We start from the raw sequence: 26,185 nt of genomic DNA on the forward strand, positions 1-26,185 counted from the left end.
CGGTCCTCCTCCTCCTCCTCCTCCTCCTCCTCCTCCTTCCTCCTCCTCCTCCAAAACCCTGTGGCTCTCTGTTCAGAAGGAACTTGATCAGCAGGCCAGAGATCAGGACACATCTGGCACTCACTAGTGATATGAGACTGTGTCAGATGGCTCAGCAAATGGCCTCCCTCTGCCTGATCCCCCCCCCCCCCCCCCCCCCCCCCCAACTCTCTTTTTTTCTCTCTCGCTCTTACTCTCTCTCTCTTTCTTCCCCTCTCCATCCCTCTATTCATGTCTCTCTCTCTCCCTGTATCTCCTCCGTGCTCCCTCTCTCTCTCTCCCCCTCCTCTCTATCTATCTCTCTCCGTCTTAATGCGTGTGTCTTAACAGGTCTGAGGAGAGGAGTCAGGCATAAGCGTTTTGTTTTCCTTCTCCTCCGCACAACTCTCTACCGAGAGACGGGCACGAAGTGACGCATGTTGACACCCGGCACCGCCACGTACCCCCCCCCCACACACACACACACACACGCCTCTTAGCTGTGAGACAGAAGGATGAAGGGAGAGAGATATATTAGGGAATAAGAGAGGAGAGAGAGGGGGTGAGAGAATAGCAATTCTGGGGAGTCACAACAGGTGAGGTTGGAAAAAAAACAACGGCTGCCATTTCCTGAAATGAATAATTAATTTCTTATTTACCGCAAGCTTTCTCTTTACCCTCTCTCTCTCTCTCTCCATCTCTCTCTCTCCATCTCTCTCTCTCTCTCTCTCTCTCTCTCTCTCTCTCTCTCTCTCTCTCTCCTCTCTCTCTCTCTCTCTCTCTCTTTCTCTCTATCCCCTTCTCTCTGTTTCTAAGGCGTCAATAGAATCAACCTAAACCAAGTTACTATTCCCCTCCCTGACATAATGTTGAACAAATGCATTATTCATACTCTGGTCTAAAAATGAGGTAATTATACATTTATCTCCAAATAATACCGGGTTCCCGCTGTGCCTGTGACCTTGCCCAAGATTTATGCCATCTTGGACCTGCCCCTAACGGCCGCAGAGAGAGAGAGAGAGAGAGAGAGAGAGAGAGAGAGAGAGAGAGAGAGAGAGAGAGAGAGAGAGAGAGAGAGAGAGAGAGAGAGAGAGAGAGAGAGAGAGAGCAAATGTATTCTCACTTAGAAAAAATGAAGGGAAAAATATGATTTTTTTTCTCTCTTTATGAGTATGGGGTGTCAAGGAGTTTTCAAAGGTCCTGTCATTAATTGTAAAGTTTAGAACTTTCTGAAGCGCAAAGGGCACATGATAGTCAAACCACCAAACTTAATGTCCAATTTACTTTATGGTGGATTAAATAGACTAAGAATAAAGGTAGAGAACAAACGCTGCTATGATGTATGATTGTGAACCTTTGCCAGAGTACAGTAAATGTACAGTTTATTCTTTGTTTTCCCTTGTCTCTCTTTACTTTCATGGAGTGGCGCTGGCCATGTGCTGCCCAGAACCGAGTTTGTCTGTATGTCCGACCCCACAAAAGTAGACCAATCACAGCTCACGGCTGCTGTCGGCATACAGCATACAGCAAACCATTAGCAAATGTTAGCTACAATGTCAACGTTACAAGATGTTATCGACGCAATTCGAAACTGGCCCCTGCAAATGTCATAACCCAACCCCCTTTGTCAATATTCCAATGTACAGTTTTGCTTGTACAGTGTACGGTGAAAATGGGGGACCCTGATGTAAACAAGACGAAAGTCCTTCTCTGGTCTGCATCCCCTCAACGATTGATGTATTGAGCTGTACTGTACTGTACCCATTCTGCAATCTGTTAATAACGTTTTCAATCAATCAATCAATCAATCAAAACGCTAGAGTCAAATGAAGCAGACGTTGTACAATGTTAGCAACGTACGTTAGCCAAGCTAGCAGCGTTAATGTTAGCAAAGTACGGTAGCCAAGCTTGTATAAAAATTACGCAATGTTATCAACACTAGCGACATATGAAGCAGCCGTTGTATGTTAGTGATGTACATTAGTTAAGCTGACATTAGCAACTATACTGTAGCAACGTACAAAGCTAACGCTACACAATGTCACAAACTACACCTAACTTGCTATCCATAGGTAAAGATTGCACAGAGAAGCCACACCATCATTAGACTCTGTGTCTCTCTTGTTCTCCCTATCTCCACTAATCTGTCTCAACCAATTCCTATTTGGGCTAAACTCATTTCCCCAGCATGCCCTCCTCCAAAACCTTATCTTACTCCCTTACTGCACCTCCTCCTCCTCTCTCTTTCTCTCTTTCTCTCTTTATGCTCCATTTTACTTCCCTTCCTCGTTCACTCACCCTTAACCTCTTAAGGCGCGGTACCGGTCCGACATTTATTTCACGTCACAAATAGATCAATACAGTCCTTATAAAGTGATGTTGTGTTTCTTTTTCAAATGTAGCCAAGAGTAAAGACCATAACCCTATCAAAACAGCAATCAAACGGTATCTACAAAAAAATACTGTAAATCATCTGCCATTTGTTCATTTGCTTAAATTTAGTACACTTGATCTCAAGAAGGTGCTGAATGAATTGCAGAGTTTTTTCACTTTTGGTCAATGTTAGCATGGTGTTATTCACTGTCAAAGATGTAAAAAAAATAAACGAATAATAATTGATATTCTCCTTTGGTTCATTACAATTTACTAGGGATGTCCGATATTATCGGCCTACCGATATTATCGGCCGATATCGGCATTAAAATGTGATATCGGAAAATATCGGTATCGGTTTTCAAAAATAAAATTTAAAAAAAAAGATTATTTTTTATTTCTATAACCTTTATTTACCCAGGCAAGCAAGTAAGAACAAATTCTGATTTTATTTATTGTCAAAAGTATGCATAATGTTGTGTTAATTCCACAACAAGAGATATGTAATGTTTATTAACTGAAATTATTCCATTTTTTGGGGGGGTTGATCGGTTGATATCGGTTGATATCGGTATCGGAAATTAAGAGTTGGACAATATCGGTATATCGGTAAAAAAGCCAATATGGAGCATCCCTACAATTTACTCAAGCATATTAACAGACACAATATGTCTGACACTGGGAATACATGCCCTGAGATCCATAGATGTCCCTTGATACCAATAACATGCATCATAAATAACATTCAACATTCAATAACCAATAACATCATAAATGGTCCTTGTAGTAGTGGAGCAATCCTCCATTTACTTGGGTATGTACTTTTAGGCGGACTTTCAGAAAATATGGCTAGGGCTTAACAGCTTAAATCACCCGCCTCCCTCTTCCTCCTCTCCTTTTTGACCCTGACGTCCTCTCTGTCCTCTCTGCCGTGTGTTCCCATGTATCCTCCAGGCCATCATGGCCCAGCTGCCCCAGGAGGAGAAGGCCAAGATCGCCGAGCAGGTGGAGAGCTTCAGACAGGAGAAGTGCAAGCTGGACGCAGAGGTGGCCAAGTGGGACGACAACGGCAACGACATCATCGTGCTGGCCAAGCAGATGTGCATGATCATGATGGAGATGACGGACTTCACCAGGTACACATGGAGTCACACAGAGTGGATCTCGTTCACGCGTTAACTCATTCTCCATCTGCCTTCACCCCCCCCCCCCCTCAATCTATGTTTCACGGTTGTCAAAGATGTTGATATAAAAGCAATAACATTCTCAAGGTCATGTCGTATGGTGGTCCCTGGCCTGGTGTGCTGTGGTTGTACTGCGAACCACAACACACGGGTGACAACAACTAGAACAAAGCACTCCCTCTCATATATTCGACATCTTTTGGCCACCTCAAACCCACTCCTAGCCGAGCTCCGGGAGGGTCATCGAAGAGAAGCCGGCTATTCTCGGTCCTTGCTCCTTGAATGAACTTCTTCCCACCACAGTTAGGACAGCCGAAACCCGACCAATATTTCGCCGTCGACTAAAAACACTCTTCTTCAATCAATATCTGAAATAAAGGAGAATAAGACAACAACTAACCTTCGTTCATCTTCTACTATCGTGCACTTTTCCACTAAATAATCTCCCTTGCCTATATACTGTACTAATATGTACCTACTAGTATGCACTCAACACTGCAGCGCAGTGTTTCAGTTTCAACACTGTTTGATGAACATTGTTACTCAGCGGAAAGAGGTGTACCCTTCCTGCTGACTTGTGTTGTCATACAGAACTTGTAAGTCGCTTTGGATAAAAGCGTCAGCTAAATGACAAAATGTAAATATATTACTGCTTTCTAAAGCAGAGCGGCGCACCCACACAACACCAGACAATGTTTTCCAAGGCATTGAATAGCTTTTGGAACTGTTTGCTCTTTTTCCGCCTGCATTGAAAGTATCTCTCTATGTCACCCACAGCCTGCTTGGCGGAGCTTGGAAGTTCGGCTTTGAATTGACTAAAATCTTGATCTCTAGATTGGTCTTTTACTGTCTTCCGAATGCAGGCCAGTAAATCCCCTGCATCTATCTATCTCTCACTGAGCTTAAACAGACATGAGGTACAGTGTAATGTTCAACAAGCATTGGAACTTGTTGTGGATGTTGAGGATGAACCAGATCATATAAATGAAAAGGACTCTGAGCCAGAATGTTGGGACAGTGATGTTGACAATCATAGTGAAGGATTTGATGCCTTTGAAGTAGCCTACTGTTGTATCAATTGATCTGACAGGTACTAGTATATAATTTATTGTGCAGCTTGAATGAAAATCACCTGCTGTTGATTCATGTGCTAGTATGCTATTTGGATAGGCTGCAGAGAGAGACATTGGTATGAGCCCACAGAAAAGGAGGAGAGCTATATGATGAAGGGACCTGTGTGTGTGTGTGTGTGTGTGTGTGTGTGTGTGTGTGTGTGTGTGTGTGTGTGTGTGTGTGTGTGTGTGTGTGTGTGCGCGTGTGTGTGTGTGTGTGTGTGTGTGTGTGTGTGTGTGTGTGTGTGTGTGTGTGTGTGTGTGTGTGTGTGTGTGTGTGTGTGTGTGTGTGTGTGTGTGTGTGTGTGTGTGTGTGTGTGTGTGTGTGCGTGCGTGCGTGCGTGCGTGCGTGCGTGCGTGCGTGCGTGCGTGCGTGTTTCACATACAGGTTAAAAACACCTAACGAACTTTACATATTGAAAGAAAACAATAATTCGTTGGTAAACTATGGAGTTATTCAACCACAAGGTATTTTCACTGGGCGTATTTTTTTATGTCACATATTGTATGCTCACACAAAGGTAATTTTGCCCCAGAAATAAAGGGTAGGTTCCCTGGAATCATAAAAGGTATACCACTTTGTACTGATTCAAAGAATAAGCTCAGAATCGGCAAACAATATATAACACTATGTCCAGGCAAACCTTTGTCTAGGTAGGCTTTAGAGGGTTAAATGGCCACCAGACAACAAAACAAGATTCAAGTCATAAAGTATTTGAAGTTGGACCTATTAACATATGGACAGAACGTATATCAAACGTATGAGTGTCGGCAGGCTTGAATTAGGTCACAAAGAACAGCTCCTCGCCATTACATATACCTGTGATCCAGACTAGCCTTATTGGCATCAGACTACACACAGCTTTATTGTGATGCAGGGATGAGACGGTTGATCCTCTAACATTTACAGTCTTGGCACATTATGTTTACTAAAAGCCAACAGCTTTCCTCTCAATCCCCACCATCTGGGCATCTACATGTCTGGGCATCTATCTACATGCCAGGGCTCTACATGTCTGGGCAGCGTCTATTCTTTAACTAACGGATTTCCAGTTCCGCGTTCAGCGTTCTGCAATCTGATTGGCCACTGACGTTTCTGGTGCGATCTGATTGGCCACTGATGTTTTTTGGTCATGTGACATGTGCGCCCAATCGCGTGACGCGCCCATTTCCGCCTCGAACAGCAGCAAACTACCTAACGCCTAGTTTATCACTGGTTAAGCTTAGGCGACTCTTTCGGGGCTGGCGTTCTATCGCCCTGCTCTAAGACAAACTCTAACCTTAACCAACTTCGAAAGAGTGCCTAAGCTTAACCGGTGGCAGAACTTGCCGCCCCACGATTGGCGCGACCAGAAACGTCAGTGGCCAATCAGAGCGCAGAACACGAACGCGGAACTGGAAATCCGTTAGTTAAAGAATTCAGGCGTCTGGGCATCTACATGTCTGGGTTTGCCCGACGCTTAGCTGTCTATTCTCTCTCCAGACCATGGAATTGTGATCCGGTCCACAATTACATGGCACGGAGCATGACAAAGGAATATGCAGGAGCAGAGTAATGAGTTATTACGGTTGCAGCGCAGCGACTGCGCCCTTTACCGGTTGGCAGTGACCTCCCTGGAAAATATTGGCAGGTTGGAGTGGAACCTGCTTCCCGTCGCCGCGGCATTGACTGCATAATGAAACGTCACGCATGGGCAAACACACATCAACACTTAGCATGTCCATTTTAGCACAGGAAGAGACATAATAAATAGACATGTCAGTAGTTTGCATTTTGAATGCTAATCTACTGTATCTATCTATCTATCTATCTATCTATCTATCTATCTATCTATCTATCTATCTATCTATCTATCTATCTATCTATCTATCTATCTATCTATCTATCTATCTATCTATCTATCTATCTATCTATCTATCTATCTATCTATCTATCTATCTATCTATCTATCTATCTATCTATCTATCTATCTATCTATCTATCTATCTATCTATCTATCTATCTATCTATCTATCTATCTATCTATCTATCTATCTATCTATCTATCTATCTATCTATCTATCTATCTATCTATCTATCTATCTATCTATCTATCTATCTATCTATCTATCTATCTATCTATCTATCTATCTATCTATCTATCTATCTATCTATCTATCTATCTATCTATCTATCTATCTATCTATCTATCTATCTATCTATCTATCTATCTATCTATCTATCTATCTATCTATCTATCTTGAGGAAAGATACCACTAAACAATAAGAGCGTATCTTGTCATCCCGACATTACTCCTGCCAGCCATGATAAATTAGCTAATGTCACATACAGTATGAGAACGTGTTAACTTTGTACTGGAGGTACAAGAGATATTTTATAATTCAACTCTAATAGATCCCTTCATCCTTCCTTTCTCCTTGCATCATGCCAGAGGTAAAGGTCCTCTGAAGAACTCCTCAGATGTCATCAACGCGGCCAAGAAGATCGCAGAGGCCGGCTCCAGGATGGACAAACTGGCCCGTGCTGTAGCTGATCAGGTCATTTGTGTGTTAGAGTTTGTCCTGCTCATTTTCCTCTTAAAGTGTCATTCCCTCCCCCCCCCCCCCCCCCCCAATTCTTAACCTGAACCCTATTGGCCTGTTGTGAGGAGGACATGGGATAATTGGACATGAAACCTACCAGAGGAGAGTGGACATGCATGCTAGGTTTCGTGCCATTGCACTTGACCAAGGTACTGGCAACTGAAGTTGGTCCCCGGGTGCCGCACTGTGTGGCTGCCCACTGCTCCTAAATAGTTAGGATGGGGTCAAATGCGGAGGACAAATCCCCAAGGGGATTAATAAAGGTTCAACTTAACGTGTAATCAACTGGAGACACTTTTTATTCAATGTTCTACAGTTGAAAGTAGTTGAGGAAATTGCAACTGCAGCTCAGCAGAGGTCTGCTCTCCACCGGGTGACTTTCTTTTGGAGAAAGACAATACAGTTGAGGGAGGTGCAGGTGCACATGACAATGGCCATGAGTAGGGTTCTAATCTCTGACGTCAGAAGTACGTACAGGCGTGCGCCTACCCTCTGAGCTATCACGACACCTACAGTTAGGAGTAGGGATGTCCCGATCCGATCACGTGATCGGGATCGGGGGCCGATCACGTGATTTTCAGAAGATCGGGATAAAAAAAACTTAAACTCATACTGAGGCCTTAGTTTTGGTTTTAAATTGCATATCATCATTAATTTATTTATTGTCACACAGAGCAGAAGAATTTTGCCAAAACAAACGCATTTCCTTTGATTTTATTATACATGAAATGATTTATGAATGAATGAAACGTTTATTTTTGAACATGTAATTCTCCATTTCCTCCAAAAAGATCACGGTATCTTGTTCCGTAAAACCAAACAACAAATAAAAAAACATTAAATGAGGGACATCCACTAGTTGCAGAACTTGCAGTCACCTGATTTTTACAGACGATGGCGCCATTGCTCTCATGAAGCAGCAGGTTGGAGGCGGAGTTTTTAGATTACTCCGGTTGCAATGCCTCGCTTGAATGAAGTTCACTTTTCACCTGGATAATGTCAACATTCAGGGTGAATGTAATGTGAGAAATTGGGATGGGAAAATAAAAAAAACATAAATAAATTTAATTAAATATTTTTTTTTATCGGATCGGGAAAGAACGGTATCGGTAGATACTCAAAATCACATGATCGGGATCAGATCGGGAGCAAAAAAATGTGATCGGGACATCCCTAGTTAGGAGCCTAGTTTGCGTTTACACTAGCCCCTTACGTGACTGCGATCTGCAAGCCAGGGGCTTTTGTAACCGCAGTCACTCTCAGCTATGCCGCTACCAGGCTCGTATTAAGTAACAAGCGCTGCTTCTGAGCTGGGGGTGTGTCAAAAATGTATCAGATATGAATTTCAAAGATACCCAGTGTACAATATGGGTTTAACACAGCGAAACGCTGGGGTCTGAAAGCTCGGAGTTGCTAATAAACCTTTTAAATCATTGTTACAAAACGAGTGGTAATTACAGAGCGAGCCGTGTATTTCCGCCATGCGCTGTGACACCAATGGCGGAAATACACGGCTCGCTCTGTAATTACCACTCGTTTTGTAACAATGATTTAAAAGGTTTATTAGCAACTCCGAGCTTTCAGACCCCAGCGTCTCGCTGTGTTAAACCCATATTGTACACTGGGTATCTTTGAAATTCATATCTGATATATTTTTGACACACCCCCAGCTCAGAAGCAGCGCTTGTTACTTAATACGAGCCTGGTAGCGGCATAGCTGAGAGTGACTGCGGTTACAAAAGCCCCTGGCTTGCAGATCGCAGTCACGTAAGGGGCTACGTTTACACAGTCCGAGTCTGAGCTCGTTCTGGGGCTAGGAGTAATCAGGCCGTGGACATCTTTTAATGTGAGCAGCTGGAACAGTGGGCCGTCTCGCTGCACGGCTGTGCGTCCCGGCGGGGCCGACACTGAGAGAGCAGGGGCGCAGAGCTGCGTCTCTAATATAATTAGCTCCCAGCCGAGGTGTTGCATTCATTATCAGATGAGTACCTCTCCAAAACACGCTGACAGACTGTTTTCAATATCAAATCAATCAATGCTGAGCAGAGAGAAGATAAAAACCTAAATGGTGCATATATGTGTGTGCATGTGTATATATATATATATATATATATATATATATATATATATATATATATATATATATATATATATATATATATATATATATATATATATACACATGCACACACATATATGCACCATTTAGGTTTTTATCTTCTCTCTGCTCAGCATTGATTGATATATATGTTGTGTGTGTGCGTGTGTGCGTGTGTGCGTGTGTGTGTGTGTGTGTGTGCGTGTGTGTGTGTGTGTGTGTGTGTGTGTGTGTGTGTGTGTGTGTGTGTGTGCATGCACGCGTGCGTGTGCGTGTGTGCCAACAGCACTGGAGTTACTGCAGTATGTGTTTCTTCATTTAAAGTCTTTAATAAGCAGAGTCAGGCTGCGTCAGTGAACGGATAGAAATTTGATGGAAGGTAATTACTCCCCGTTGGTTTATTCTTAAATTACAACCTAACATAATCAGGCCTTTCCAGAAACAACAGCTTTGTGGATGGTAGCATATCCGTCTGTTCCAAAGGTTCACCCTCTCCGAACCTTTCTGTCCGTCACAGCGGACACGGCCTCAACCCTGTCCAACAAACGGATACTAGACGGACAGACGCTACAGATCAATGTAGCCGTAGCCTTAACCTCATGTGCCAGGATTTATTGATCCATTAATGGCCCAATCCATTAATCCAAACCGAAACAAATGGCCCCCACCATCAAAACAAGACCAATTGTCTAACAATGGCGTAAAAGGCCATGCAATCAATGTATCAAACAGGCCACTCGCATTTCACTCTATGCCCTGGTATGTGACAAATAAACCTCTTGATTCTTGAGTCTTGATTCTTGATTCTGAAAACACTACCTTTTGGAAGAGCTGTCGGAACTGGGCACTGGGTGGTGTGGTTGGATAAGAGATAAAATACTAAAACTGTTTACTGTTTCTGTGTCTAAGTAGCTAACATTAGCAAGCTAGCTAGCTAACCAGGGCTAACAATAACTAGCTAAAAAAAAACTTAAGACCCTGTTTTTCATCGTTAGCTGTATGTTGGTCTACTTTTGTGGGGACAGACAAAAAGCTTTGTTTACATTGGTAATATCACTCAAGTAAAACACACATAATGATTTACTGTAAATGCTTATTTTAATTAAATGACTGGTTTCAAATAAAGCATAAAATAAAACGTGTTTGCTCATATTATTTGCAGGTGTGAGCATTTTTAAGACGGGGATTAAAGGGGAATATCATCTATTTTAAGAATGAATATATCTTCTTCCTGTGCCCCAGGAAGGTTCAATCATTATATGTGAACATGCAACACTCTCTCCTATAAGGCTGTGATCAGATTGGACACCTTTTCCCTGCGCTCAAACGCGAGGTGCGGCAGTGTACATAGAGAAGCTAACGTTACATAAGTTAGATAAATGACTACCGTTCACAGCCTGCAGACAGCCCTCCAGGCGCTGCTGTTCATGTCGTGGTAAAACCTGGTAGACCTGCCGGACAAACAAGGTTTGTCGGAAACTGCCAAAATTAGCTTCTCCCCCATTATCGATTGGTTTGTTTTGCTGTAATCCCTCCCCTCGATTGATTTGATTGGCCCGTTGACCAGAAGGTGACATTGATGTTGGTGCTAAAGTTGAAACTTTTTCAACCGAGAGTGCCCGAAAAAGCATCGCTTCAAAAACGGACGAGCGCCTTATTGTTTTCTAGCTTTAGGGGAGAGTGCTGCGTATTCGCAAATATTGAGTTTCAAGTTTCAAGTTTGTTTATTAATTGTCACAATAAAATACACGTACTTTACGGTCACCAAACGGCCCCCGGGCACAGGAGTAACAATATCGCATGTGGATTCTTAAATTCAAATGACAACGTTCCCCTTGGTACGAGTATCAGCAGAATCATAGTATGTAGGAACAGGGCAAGAGTGTTAATGTGTGGGGCGCGTCGACAGGGGCGTGGGTGTGTGTTTATTTTGGCCCGCGTCGACGCTGGGCTGCAGGCTGGCGTTCATCAGGGTCTAGGTGGGAGTCAGCCCGTCACGTGGCAGATCCCTGGCAGATTTCCTGCCTGTGGCAACAGAACGGACCAGGTGGCTTTGCCATTTTTAATTCTCACTTAAACTTGTTCCACTGTTTGCTGAATATTCACAGCCTTCTGTCACCCTTCCCTGAGACATCAGAGCCGTGTTTCAGAAAATGAAGAGGAGTTTGAGGACTTTTTCTTTTTTTATACACAGACATAATTTAGAAATGTTTAGACATTTGACATAATCCCGTCCGCCGGTCCTTACATCCAAGGAATGCATGTTCATGCTTGTGCCTTTATTGTGCAACGAAGGGGGAACGTCGGTTTCAAGGACCTCTTTGTGACACTGTGATGAATAACTAGCGTTCGTTTATTATTATTTATTTTTCCTTATCAAGAGGACTTTGCATTCACCCGTCGTGGTCGGTAACCTGTAGCTGACAGGAGCGCTGAAGCGTGATAAGATTGAAGGCTTCTCCACCGGAGTGGGACAGGTCCCCTAAGTAGCAAACCTTGTCACTGTGACTGTGGGCAGCCCTCTTGATGAGCCCGTGTGACTAAGCAGCTGGGGGAGGGGGCTTCTTGTATTCCCATATAACAACCATCAGAAAACCTATACATAAAGTACTGATCTACCACAGGAAAAAAAGGTACATAATGTACATTATGTTGTAGCCATAAGTAATATACGTGTTGTATAAGTAATATATTTACCTTTTGTATCTGAAATCCAAAAGTTGGTTCGGAGGGTCCATTCAGGTGTGTTGGTTGATTGGCAAAAGTGCCGCCCGAAGCCGGCAGACGAGGGCAAAGTGCCACGACGTGCAGTTATTTTTTTTTAAATACAGCGATGTGTATCGACCAAGTCTTGAGTGCTGACAAGTGTTTTGTATTTTGGGTGAACTTCTCCTAACCCTCTGAGGTCTGTGTTTTTTTGTTCAATTCCCGCTTGGGGACTAGGTTGCTGGGTTGCCAGGTAATGGTACCCAGGTGGGGTATCTCCTGGGCCTTTCTTTGTGGAGTTTGCATGTTCCCCCCATGCCTGCAAGGGTTAAAGAGAAAACCCAATAGACCCAATGGACGCTGTCATGTCCCAGACAAAGATGGACAGGAGCACTCTGATTGGTCCCCGGGTGTGGCCTCACGTCCATGTCTGCATTTCAAGAGGAAATATCATCGGCAACCCAAAAACATTTTGTTTTTGTTTTTGTGTTTCCTATGTTTCGCCCATCTCGCATGTGTGTGTCACTGCAAAGACTTCTCCAAGTCCAGTTCAATCATAATCTTAAGAAGAAGAAAAAGAAGAAGAAGAAGAATCTGAAGAAGTCTTTATTCATCATGCAGTGACACACACACACATGCGATGGGCGGCACACACAGGAACACACACATGCAATTTTTGGGTCGCTGATGGAATTGAGACCCATCCCGTTGTCCTTCCCCCCAAGGGCAGCCGGGAGCAGATAGGGGCTGCGGCGTGGGGAACAATCCAAGTGCTCCTGTCCGTCTTCGTCAGGGAACGCTACAGCGTTAGCGATCTGTTGTGCATGTTTTTCCATTGGGTTTATCTTATCGGGAGGGGAAACCCTTGCGAGCACGGGGAGAACATGCAAACTCCACACAGAAAGGCCCGGAAGATACCCCACCTGGGTAACTGGCAACACGGAAACCTGGTCCCCAAGCGGGAATCGAGGCGACAGTAAGTGTAAGCAATGGGGAGAACCGTAAAAACTAAAGAGTAAAAAGGAGAAAGAAAAACAATCTTGATGGGCTTGATTAGTTTTTAACCAGCTGATTTTAGGAGTGAGGACGTTGTCATTGCAGCTGCCCCCCTTCATGCCTGCTTAAACCTGCAGCATCAAGATGAGGTGTGACTTGTGTTTTGACAGCCTGCCAGGGCTCCTGGCGGCACGGTGCCCTCGACTCGGCGCTCAGAGTTCACCCTCCCCCCGCTGAATTATCCATCGGGCGTCGTTCCGCTATTTTTGGGGCCAATTAAGCAAAAGCAAAAGAGGCTCGGCCTCTTCCGGCGGACAGAGCCGAGGATGACCAGGGAGGTGCAAAGGCCAGGGAGGCTGGCAAAGGGCAGGCAAAGTCAGGAAGCGAACTCTGCCTCAGTCACGGGCTGCTGGGCTTTGGATGCTAGAGAGAGAGAGAGAGAGAGAGAGAGAGAGAGAGAGAGAGAGAGAGAGGCAAGGTAATGGCGCGTTCTGTTTATTTACATCAGGAGGGAATCTGCACAGGAAATGGACTATTAGTCAACTCTGCAAAAAGGAACGATTGTGTCATTCGCATGCCTGCATCAAGCTGGCCAGAGGCAGAAGGTGTGTGTGTGTGTGTGTGTGTGTGTGTGTGTGTGTGTGTGTGTGTGTGTGTGTGTGTGTGTGTGTGTGTGTGTGTGTGTGTGCGTGCGTGCGTTAGTGCGTCCGTGCGTGCAGCGATCATGTCCACGGAGAAGCCTCCTCCTGGCAGCCTATCAGAGAAGAGTATTCACCAGAGCAGACATTCAGAGACACTTACTGAGCATAATGTCAGAAGGAGGAGTCTGTGTTGTGTTATTATTATCATGTTATTAATATTTGCCATGTTGTTTAGAATCTAGCCCCATGTTGTTAATATTTACCATGGTGTTTAGAATCCAGCCCCATGTTATTAATATGTACCATGGTGTTTAGAATATAGCCCCATGTTATTAATATTTGCCATGTTGTTTAGAATCTAGCCCCATGTTATTAATATTTACCATGGTGTTTAGAATCCATCCCCATGTTATTAATATTTACCATGTTGTTTATAATCTAGCCCCATGTTATTAATATTTACCATGTTGTTTAGAATCTAGCCCCATATTATTAATATTTACCATGTTGTTTAGAATCTAGCCCCATGTTATTAATGTACCATGGCATTTCGAATTTAGCCCCATGTAATTATTGTGTACCATGTTGTTTAGAATCTAGACCCATGTTATTCATATCATAACATTCAGAATCTAGCCCCATGTTATTACTTTTCACCATAGCTTTTATAATCTAGCCCCATGTTATTAATATTTACCATAACCTTTAGAATCTAGCCCCATGTTATACATGTTCACCATAGCTTTTAGAATCCATCCCCATGTTATTAATACAATTTACCATGCTGCTTAGAATATAGTCCTATACTGTTATTTACAACACTGTTCAGATCGTAGCCCCATGTTATTTACAACACTGTTCAGAACCTAGCCCCATGTTATTTACAACACTGTTCAGATCGTAGCCCCATGTTATTTACAATACTGTTCAGAACCTAGCCCCATGTTATTTACAATACTGTTCAGAACCTAGCCCCATGTTATTTACAATACTGTTCAGAACCTAGCCCCATGTTATTTACAACACTGTTCAGAACCTAGCCCCATGTTATTTACAACACTGTTCAGAACCTAGCCCCATGTTATTTACAACACTGTTCAGAACCTAGCCCCATGTTATTTACAACACTGTTCAGATCCTAGCCCCATGTTATTTACAACACTGTTCAGATCCTAGCCCCATGTTATTTACAATACTGTTCAGAACCTAGCCCCATGTTATTTACAACACTGTTCAGATCCTAGCCCCATGTTATTTACAACACTGTTCAGATCCTAGCCCCATGTTATTTACAATACTGTTCAGAACCTAGCCCCAGCAGGTGCCATGGCAATCATCTCATCCTGTAAAGCATCAGTGTGTAACATCTTCAATACAATATTGTAGTTGTAGACAGATACAATCACATATCATGCAGACATACATACAGGCGACCAAACTCAAATGTCAATTATGTATAAATTACAGGTGCAGCTCGATAAATTAGAATATCGTGGAAAAGTTATTTTATTTCAGTAATTCAATTAAAAAAGCGAAACTCTCGTGAAACGTCTCGATTCATTACACACAAAGTGAAATATTTCAAGCCTTTATTTGTTTTAATTTGGATGATTATGTCTTACAGCTCATGAAAGCCCAAAAGTCTGTATCACCAATAAAACATTTAAAATAGATGTATTTTTCTTTTGTATATAGAAATGTCGGCCTTCTGAAAAGTATGTTCATATGTTCACTCAGAACTTGGTTGGGGCTCCTTTTGCACAAATGACTGCATCAATACAGCTAAATATATAGACTTTTCCGCGATATTCTAATTTATTGAGCTGCACCTGTATATTTGTACCTGCTTTCACAAGTTCAGACACAAGACAGCGGGATTTGGTGTTTTTATTAGGAAGGCAAGAGGTGGAGAGCGTAATGTCCGTGCAGGTGCCAGGAGACTGGTTGGCATGGATACACTGGGAGAGCGCATTCAACTTCAACGTCATTTGTTCCAAAATACCAGTAACTGCATTCGTCAACCTGCAGGCAAACAAGGGGTGTGGTCAAGTCTCTGGAGCCCCAGGAGGTGATCCAGGCCACGAGCAGGACGGGGTGGCTCTCACTCCCCCGCAGGGAAGGGGGGTGTCCCCCTGACCATACACTAATTATCACGGGGAGGCCTGGTCCGGCATTGGGCCGAGAATACACTGGCCATCGGCGTGAAGGGTGCCGGGGGTGTGTTCGTCCCGGGAAGAGATAGGCGAGAGAGAAGAAGAGGATGGAGAAAGGGTGCCCCCACCCTGACTGAGGTGGAGGCATGGGGGTTAGGTGGGTGGGATGTTTCTTAGGAATGGAGTCGGGCTCTTCCATGTTGCACCGATGGGAGTGAAGGTAAGGAAAGAGCGGCATGGTGTTTAACATGGTGTTTAACAGATGTAAATTAATAGAATGGAGCTTCTTAGATACGGTGCAGAGTAATAGGGAGTGGGGAGAACCTGTCTAGGACTAGCATTCTACGTCAAGAGAGGCTTGGTGTAATGAAGTGACATTAGCTTCAGGTATGTGCACTCTTTAGGCGTGGGGATATGATTGATGGGAGAAATGTAGAGCGGGGGGCGTTCAAAGGGGGCGTCTACCGTGCGCAAATCGCTGCATGGCGTTATCTTTAGGTCCAGCCCTCCTCCCGAAAACCATGTTATTCCAACTCTGATATGAATTGCTCTTTCCTATTATATTTGCAAGTAAATGAAACGTCCCCTCATCCTTGTGCAATGGGGTGGCTGTTTGCTCTATTTCGGTTTATGACTATTGGCGGGGAGTGGACTACTTGTGGCCAATCGATAACTGGTGTCTCGACGCAGGAGATCTTGCCTTACACAGCAGTGTGGAGGTCGAAGGAGCAATTACATGGACAGGAATGAATAAGTGTGTGGGAACTGGGCAGCCAGAAAATGTCTAGCTGTGGAGAAGAGAGGATAGGTGAGGTGAGGAGAGGTGAGGAGAGGAGAGGAGAGGAGAGGTGAGGAGAGGAGAGGAGAGGAGAGGAGAGGAGAGGAGAGGAGAGGAGAGAGGAGAGGAGAGAAAGAGGGGAGGGGAGGAGAGGAGAGGAGAGGAGAGGAGAGGAGAGGAGAGGAGAGGAGAGGAGAGGAGAGGAGAGGTGAGGAGAGGAGAGGTGAGGAGAGGAGAGGAGAGGAGAGGAGAGGAGAGGAGAGGAGAGGAGAGGAGAGGAGAGGAGAGGAGAGGAGAGGAGAGAAAGAGGGGAGGGGAGGAGAGGAGAGGAGAGGAGAGGAGAGGAGAGGAGAGGAGAGGAGAGAGGAGAGAAAGAGGAGAGGAGAGGAGAGGAGAGGAGAGGTGAGGTGAGGTGTGGAGAGGAGAGGAGAGGAGAGGAGAGGAGAGGAGAGGAGAGGAGAGGAGAGGAGAGGAGAGAAAGAGGGGAGGAGAGGAGAGGAGAGGAGAGGAGAGGAGAGGAGAGGAGAGGAGAGGAGAGGAGAGGAGAGGAGAGGAGAGGAGAGGAGAGGAGAGGAGAGAAAGAGGGGAGGAGAGGAGAAGTGAGGAGAGAAGAGGGGAGGGGAGGAGCGGAGAGGAGAAGTTAGGAGAGGAGAGATTTTGATTTATTTGATTTTATTAAGGATCCCCAAATCTGGTGCCATAGCAACCAGCTAGTATTCCTGGGGTCCACACACAAAAGAACATACTGTACAAAAACAATTATTATTGCAAAAACTAAATTATTAAAAGTCAGTACTCAACGCACAATGCATAATGAAACTAACAATTAAGATGACTAAAATTACATGCAAGCACATCAACAGAAAACAAAAACTAAAAACTAAAAAAAATACTTTACAGTGTTAAAAACAATTTAAAACTCTTTTTTAAAGTGTATCTACTGTAAACGCAGCAGAGGTTTTGAGGCAGGTTATTCCAAATGCTCTAAAAAATAAAAGATATCCTTAAAGCGTTGGTTTTAGGACCTGGCAAGAGAAGAGGGGAGGAGAGGAGAGGAGAGGAGAAGTGAGGAGAGAAGATAAGAGGGGAGGGGAGGAGTTAAGTTAAGTTCCCTCAGTCCCCTGTTAAACTAGCCAGCCTTGTATACTCAGGCCCTGAAGACAAGGACACGAGCCGTGCATTCCTCCTCACTGCTGAGTGTCCTAGTTAGGACCGTTTAATATTAATGGCTGGAAGAAAGGTGTCGGTACAAAGCGTTTTGCTCGCAGGGCTGAAGCAGTCAATGCAGTGTTCCTAACCCACAGGGAACTTAGTGGGCCATGGCTGACTCTAGTGGGCCATGGCTGACTCCTGGAAGACTTCCAGACAGAATAATAGGGCTGCATTTTGTAGTAGCAGCAGACCGGAGGAGACTCTCTATCTTCCCCCGCCGGTCCGTGAAGGTACACTGTGTCGTGGCCTTCCTCTCTTTCCCCGCCGGTCCGTGAGGTACACTGTGTCGTGGTCCTCCTCTCTTCCACCGCCGGTCCGTGAGGTACACTGTGTCGTGGCCTTCCTCTCTTCCCCTGCCGGTCCGTGAGGTACACTGTGTCGTGGCCTTCCTCTCTTCCCCCGCCGGTCCGTGAGGTACACTGTGTCGTGGTCCTCCTCTCTTCCCCCGCCGGTCCGTGAGGTACACTGTGTCGTGGTCCTCCTCTCTTCCCCCGCCGGTCCGTGAAGGTACACTGTGTCGTGGCCTTCCTCTCTTCCCCCGCCGGTCCGTGAGGTACACTGTGTCGTGGTCCTCCTCTCTTCCCCCGCCGGTCCGTGAGGTACACTGTGTCGTGGTCCTCCTCTCTTCCCCCGCCGGTCCGTGAAAGTACACTGTGTCGTGGTCCTCCTCTCTCACATAAAAAGTATCATTGCATTCATATATAGCGCTTTTCGAGACACTCAAAACTTTTTACAGTGTAGGCTGAAAATTGCCTCCTTCACCACTACTTGTGCAGCGCCCAACTTTGGGCTACGTAGGCTCAAAATATGCCCTTCCTCTGTGTGTGTGTGTGTGTGTGTGTGTGTGTGTGTGTGTGTGTGTGTGTGTGTGTGTGTGTGTGTGTGTGTGTGTGTGTGTGTGTGTGTGTGTGTGTGTGTGTGTGTGTGTGTGTGTGTGTGTGTGTGTGTGTGTGTGTGTGTGTGTGTGTGTGTGTGTGTGTGTGTGTGTGTGTGTGTGTGTGTGTGTGTGTGTGTGTGTGTGTGTGTGTGTGTGTGTGTGTTTGTAACAGTCACAATGGTGCCTACTATATTTTTGTGTTATTATTATTTAGTTGCAGTGCCATGTTTTGGTCACCAAGGTTTCATTTGAGCCAGTGACTTCTTCACTTCCTGTCTATCTGCCGTCTGGCACAACGTTAACTTGTCATCTCTAGTAACGATTTTGGCTCGTGTCTGTAAATCTATATATCAGTCTACATGTATGTTGAGAGAATATAGAGGGCGTATGACCCGGCATCGTACAGTATGTTTTGATAATAAATGGGTGTGTGCGAAATCCCAACAGCGACAACGTCTGATTAGCTCTTTTGCTAAGCTAAGCTATCCTGGTGTAATTATTTAATGCAACAAGTTAAGGTCACACCGCCAGACATGTCACATGCTGTGACAAACATTTATTTTGTATAGTAGTAGTAGTAGCAGTCGTAGTAGTAGTAGTAGTAGTAGCAGTAGTCATAGTCATAGTAGCAGTAGCCGTCATAGTAGTAGTAGTAGTAGTAGTAGTAGTAGTAGTAGTAGTAGTAGTAGTAGTAGTAGTAGTAGTAGTAGTAGTAGTAGTAGTAGTAGTAGTAGTAGCAGTAGTCATAATCATAGTCGTAGTAGTAGTAGTAGTAGTCTTAGTAGTAGTAGTAGTAGTAGTAGTAGTAGTAGTAGTAGTAGTAGTAGTAGTAGTCTTAGTAGTAGTAGTAGTAGTAGTAGTAGTAGTAGTAGTAGTAGTAGTAGTAGTAGTAGTAGTAGTAGTAGTCTTAGTAGTAGTAGTAGTAGTAGTAGTAGTAGTAGTAGTAGTAGTAGTAGTAGTAGTAGTAGTAGTAGTAGTAGTAGTCTAGCACTCTGAGATTCTCACGAATGTAGAGCGTGGTACAAATTGAATCCATTATTATTATTATTATTATTATTATTATTATTATTATTATTATTATTATTATTATTATTATTATTATTATTATTATTATTATTATTATTATTATTATTATTATTATTATTATTATTATTGTTATTATTATTATATTATTATTATTATATTATTATTATTATTATTATTATTATTATTATTATTATTATTATTATTATTATTATTATTATTATTATTATTATTATTATTATTATTATTATTATTATTATTATTATTATTATTATTATTATTATTATTATTATTATATTCTTATCAAATAAATCCTCCAAATCAAAAATATGTTTTTGAAAACCAAAAGCAAATGACTCATTCTTAAATGTATATCAGCATTGTTCCACAAGTTAACCCCAACAATAGAACATACACCTCCTGTTAATCCCTTGCTTAGCTTTTTCAACAGTAAACTTACAAACGTCTCTCAAATCATATTTTATTTCCTGTATTAACATTGACATTGTTTTCAAATATTGTAGGTCGCCTATACGCCAAGGCTGCCGTGCAACACCTGCGTGTTGCTGCTGTTATTTTAGTTAGCTTCTTATTATTGCAGTATCCTTGACTGTTCTCTGTCTCTCCCGTGCTCCATCCAGTGCCCTGACTCAGCCTGTAAGCAGGACCTGCTGGCCTACCTGCAGAGAATCGCCCTGTACTGCCACCAGCTGAACATCTGCAGCAAGGTCAAGGCTGAGGTGCAGAACCTGGGCGGGGAGCTCATCGTGTCCGGGGTAAGAAGCACCTGAGAAGCAGTCAGCCCCAGACAGCGTCACCGTCAGCCCCACACAGCACCACCACATGCAGAAATACTACCCAAAGCAAGACACCGGAGCACTCACACCTTCTACACGTTTACACTTATACGTTTCGACGAGCGTCTTCCTCAGAGTCTTCCCGGTTGACTCTGAGGAAGATGCTTGTCGAAACGCCAGTCACCCCATGTGATAAACGCGTAGACGGTGTGAGTGATCTAGCGTCTTGCGTTGGGTAGTCTCCTAGTGCCTGGGTAAAAGTTTGCACCAACTGCTAGTGCAGTTAATATGACCGTCAGCTGCATTTTGTTTTTGCATTTTGTAATTTTTTTGTTTTGTATATTGTATATTTTGTATAGTGTTTGGTCTTTATTCTTTAACTTTTTACTGTATGAAGCACAATTTCAGGAGGGTCATATAAATTCATGAAAATGTTCGGGTTTTATTGTTTTTCAGTTTCAGTTTCACGGCACTTTGCGAGCATCTGAAGGCTCGGGGCTGCATTTCTCGCCGAACATATAAATGAAAGAATTAAAGCGCTATTTGTTGCCGTTCGAATGCCATCTCAATCGACAAGATCCATGCCTCGCTTCTCTAGTTACATGCCGATATGTCAGGCGAGCGTCTTTTTACGCAAGGCGCGTCAGATTATCACCCCGGACTCCCGAGGCTCCAGAAGTCAATCATCCGCCGATTGCGAAAATGATTGGTCAGCATTGTAACTTGTAGCAAACAATGAGTGTAGCTTTCCAGTGATATCCCACGTGGGGGTGTCCGAATCAGGGATCTAGGTGAAAATTGACAAACGAAGACAGGATCAAGTGATACAAATTCCGAATGAATTTACTTGGATCAGGAAATGGAGAGATGGAGAGCTTTTTTCTTGGCACACGGTTTACCCGGATGTCTCTAGATTGAAGACTCATTTTCTGAACGGATTTTTATAGAATTTGGACCTGTACTACATAATACTTCAGGCTATGGATTTGCTGTGTTTTCCAGCTTATACAAACAAATATATATATTATTTTGGAATATTGCAACTACTACACAAAAACGTGAGTACACAAGTTCAAGTTCAGCCCTATGTTACTCATTAGCACTAAAAGTGATTTTTCTTTATTGTGTAAGAAACTTCAGAATGTTATCTTTCAAAAGAGACCAGGCTTTTATGTGTGTGCTATAAGCATATAAGCACACTGTCAAGTGTGAAGTGTTGAAGTGTTGACAGACTCCTTGTGCAATCATGGCTGGGGCAAGAACACCGTGTCCACTCATTATTTGTAACAATAGAGATGGGGGAGAACTGACCTGTGCTGCCTACGGTCACCGGCACAGTGACAGAATGTCAAGTCAAGTGCTGTACACAAAAAAGAAAACGATAAAAAAGAAGGCACAGTATGAAAAGATTTATGATTCTCTAGAATAAAAAAATATATAAAATAAAATGAACACAGAATGGTACAGTAAAAAAGCAGTACATTCTCACAAATATATTTTCAGTGTATTCAAATAAATAAAAGAAGAAACAAAAGTGCAGTAAAGTGCAAAAAAGAGTGCAGTGGTTTAGCAGCAGCAGTTAAAAGAAGAAATAAACATAAGGGTGTTTAGCCTATTCTAAAAAAAGAAAATAGGCAGATTTGGGGCAGATCTAATCTCTTCTGGCAGCTTATTCCAGCGTGTGTGGCATGGTAGCAGGATGCGGCTTTGCCATGTTTTGTTCTGGTCCTAGGAACAATTAGCAGACCCGTCCCTGATGACCTAAGAGTTCTAGCGGGTTTATATTGTAGAAGCAACTCCGAGATGTACTGTATCCATGTATCCAAATGTAGACCCTGCTCTTCGAGCCACTCTGACCACAAGTTTGAAGACCAGGCAGCAAGAAGTATGAAACACGTTTTAGGCGGAATTAATGATTGACTGATTCTCCCCCGCCCCAGTCACTGGTGAATTTGAGATACAAAGAGCACTTTCTTTGTATTATTTTTATTTATTTTAAATTTATTAAAATTTATTTTCTTTTTCTTTTTCTTTGACATGAAACATGACAACACAATACAGTAATAACAACAATAAACAGGACTTCACAGGACACAGTAACTACAACAACAATAACAACAAAAATAACAAACAATAATAACAAACAAACAATAAAACAAAACATAAAAATGAAATTGTGTTACCACAGACACCACACTTTTTTTTTTAATTAAACGTTCCTTCCCCATTCCCACCCCCGACCCCAGTACCCCCGGACCCCCCAGGATCAGCACCCCGATTCTGCTTCGCCGCTAAAGCATGGCCTTCACTATCTCAGCCGCAGAGATCCACAATTCAATATTGGATTGCCCAATCCCCACCACCACAAAGAGCCCTTTTTTGTGCACTACGCTGAGGGTAAAGGCAAACTTTCAAGGCCACATCCGGCTTTGGCAACTAGATTGAAGGGCACACGGAGCAAGACCTATGGTGTATATTGAACGTAATAGCTCAAAAGAAAAGACTCACAGCAATCTTCTTTCTGCTCGCATTTATATCACCTCATAAGCCTTTTATCACACTCATTCTGATGGAAACCTTGTGGGGTGTTCAAATTAAAATCGCGTGACATTTTTACCAATGGTCCTTTTCATAGCCGCCTACGTATAGGAGCAGGCGAAGCGGGTGCTCTACCAGTATTGAACTTGGGGGAGCAAACTTGTCTCTTTGCTCCCTCACTTTTTGATCATATGATATATCCTCCCCCAATATATAAATATTATCTAACCATAACTATGTAATTTCAATCAAATTAATAATACGCAATGACACTTAATAGCAAGTTTTTAAGTTTCCAAAGATTGCAACACCCCCCTGCCCGATATGGTTTGATCCAGCCCCCAGCAGACAGAGCGACGCGCACTCCAGTCTCACAGCGCTGCAGCCTCCAGGTGTAAGCTGGTACGCAGGCAGGCAGGCAGCGTGAACACTTTGTCACAACAGCAGGATCTTCCACTAAGTAAGTTCAGTTGTTCGAACAAACTATTATGTTAGACATCATCTTTACTATTGAGTGGTATAACTTCTACCACGCAATACAATAAAATTGTTTCACGGTCCGAAATGCCATCTGGTCATACCAATAATAATAATAATAATAATAACAAAGTCTCCCTCTGGTTGGCGTTAGCTTTAGTGCTAGCCGCTAGCTAACGTTGTCATATATCTAGATATGTGGTGTCGTCAGCTGGATAACGTTGACTTCGTTTTTAACGTTCGCTATGGCAGACGAGCAGGGCCGGATTAACGACGGCCGCGGCCCGTGGGCCTTTAGTGACGAGGGCCCCCCCAAAAAAAAATACGTTTTTTTTTTTTTTTTTTTTTTTTTTATTATAATAATAATGCAATAAAAGTCTGAAAATGTAGGGATTATGTCCATGAGTGTCATTTTTAGAAATTAAGGCCTGCCTCTTATATAAGCCTCTCTAATAAAGGTCTGGTGCTCTTTGCAGCTGAGGTAAATAGAAGACCCGTCCTATATTTGAGGATTTACGGTAAATCAAGATGTTCAATTATCTTAAGGTACAATACCTGAAATGAAAATGTGTGTGTGTGTCCAGCCAACCAGGTAACATGGCAGAAAAAAGAAAGAATACAGACATCGGAGCATTTTTCAGTACACCAAAACGCAAAGTAAGAACCCTAGTAGCCTAATAGCTCAAAGACTTAAAGGACGGGCTCCACAAATAATGGATTGCACGGTGTTAATTGCACCCTTACTTACAATTCATTATGAATTGTAAATGGGGGACCCTGATGTAAACAAAACAAAAGTATTTTTCTGGTCTGCATCCCCTTAACAATTGTGTGTATTGAGCCGTACTATATTGTACCCATTCTGCAATATGTTAATTCCATTTTTTAATATTATTATTATTATTATAGTAATTGGCTATCATACTGCAATATAAACTGAGTTTTATAGTGAAAAGAGCAGCTTTATTAGTCAAGATTGAAGGCTCTATATTGCAGGAAATTGCACGTACAGGTTCATTAAATGAAAAAAATATCTGCCGTGGAGGGGGTCGTGCCGGACCCACTCCAAACCACCCCTTGCCTGTCCAAAAAAAAATATATATATATATATATATAAATATATAAAAAAAAAATTAAAAATTGCACCCCCACTTTCAACTATAACTAGACGGCCATGGTCCTTTTTAGACACACAATGTGTAGTGATGGAATGAAGGAAAAAAGCTCTAAAGGAAAAATCTTTGTCTATAAGAATTGATCGCTTGGATAGCGTTTTCTATCAAATCCCAGGGACACAAAGTGAGACAACCAAGCAGCTAAACGTTTTTACAATTCATCGTTTTCCTACGCTCCTGAGATCAAGATCGAAGTAAATCCTATTCATTATCCATTATACGATAGATCAGGTGCAGTAAATATGGTCTCCCATACATACCCTACAAAAATACCGTTAAACATTCTCCACAGTAGCTACCTCAGCACAAAGGGATGTTTTCCGCATTTTGGTCAGGCTCTTGTTAACGGGACGCATGCCAGCTCTAATTGCCTGGATGCCTTTCTCTCTCTCTCGGTCACGGCCAAGAAAACAGTTAGTTAGTTTAGTTGCCATTTCAGCGGCGTGGCTCCATGGGAGACGAAAAAGAATGCCCTCTGGGTCACAGATCAAGTATCAAACTTTGATCTCACGTTGTCTCGGTTCGGGGTGTGCGCCGCGTGCCACAACGTCCTGCCAATCGAATACCACCGTGTTCCGTCGGGACTCAATTACAGTTTATTAAAGTCTCATTCAGAGTTCACGCATCCTGCGGAGACCTTAACCTTTTTATAGTGGCCAGCTGGAGTCTACGCTCATTAAATCTAAGCAGTTGACTCCTCTCGGGGTGAAAGGGGGTAGGGGGGCCCTCCGTCAGCCTCCGACTCTCTAAATGTCAGCCAAACAAAACAGGCTGGAGCGAGAGGTAAGCCTGACCCCCATCTCTGCTAATTATCAAGTGCTGAATAAAAAAAAAGGAAAATGATGTAGCGAGGGTCGTGTTTTCTTTCCTGCTTAATTGTCAGTTATGATGAAGACGTCGTCTGGCAGTCTGGTGGAAGCCCCCCCCCGCCTTCCTCCTCCCATATTCTCTTCAGAAGAAGGTTGCTGTCGCACACAGCAGAAAAAATAAAGAAAACATGAAAACCCTTTCGTACACTGAGTCGCCATCTCTGCCAGCTTTGACGTAGTGCTGTATTGAAAGATACAAGCCCAGGCAGAAAAGGGAGCTTTATGAGATCACTTACATGAGTGTGTCAAATGGCATCTTGAGAGTATGCCTGTTAATGGCTATTATCGCATAATCGCATGTCGCTATTTTTCCAGTCAAGTAATTGAATCGTTTGCAAAGATTGTACAACAGAACAGACCAGTTTGATGTTTAGAAATTAAACACAGCGGTCAATTATCTTTGTCTATACCCCTCTATAGTTAACCTTTCACTGCCCTCCTACCAAACGGTTAACACTAGCACAGCCGACAAGGGGTCACATGACCTCTAGGCATTTTCAATAAATGTATCCTCGTCACTCGGTCGAGCTCCAGCTCTGTCACTCAATGACCTTTCCTAAAAGTACCAGTTTTT

General features: G+C 43.2%; 1 protein-coding gene across 1 annotated transcript in view; it reads left to right on the forward strand.

Moving 5' to 3' along the window:
* Positions 1–26,185, forward strand: part of ctnna2 (catenin (cadherin-associated protein), alpha 2) — a gene marked incomplete at its 3' end in the record, with an annotated part of 136,868 nt that overhangs the window by 78,372 nt on the left and 32,311 nt on the right. The window contains 3 exon segments of the mRNA XM_084318213.1: positions 3,346–3,527; positions 7,121–7,226; positions 20,397–20,531. Coding sequence (XP_084174339.1) covers positions 3,346–3,527; positions 7,121–7,226; positions 20,397–20,531 — 423 coding nt within the window.

Source organism: Notolepis coatsorum (assembly GCF_963971535.1).
Source record: "Notolepis coatsorum genome assembly, chromosome: 7".
Classification (NCBI taxonomy): domain Eukaryota; kingdom Metazoa; phylum Chordata; class Actinopteri; order Aulopiformes; family Paralepididae; genus Notolepis; species Notolepis coatsorum.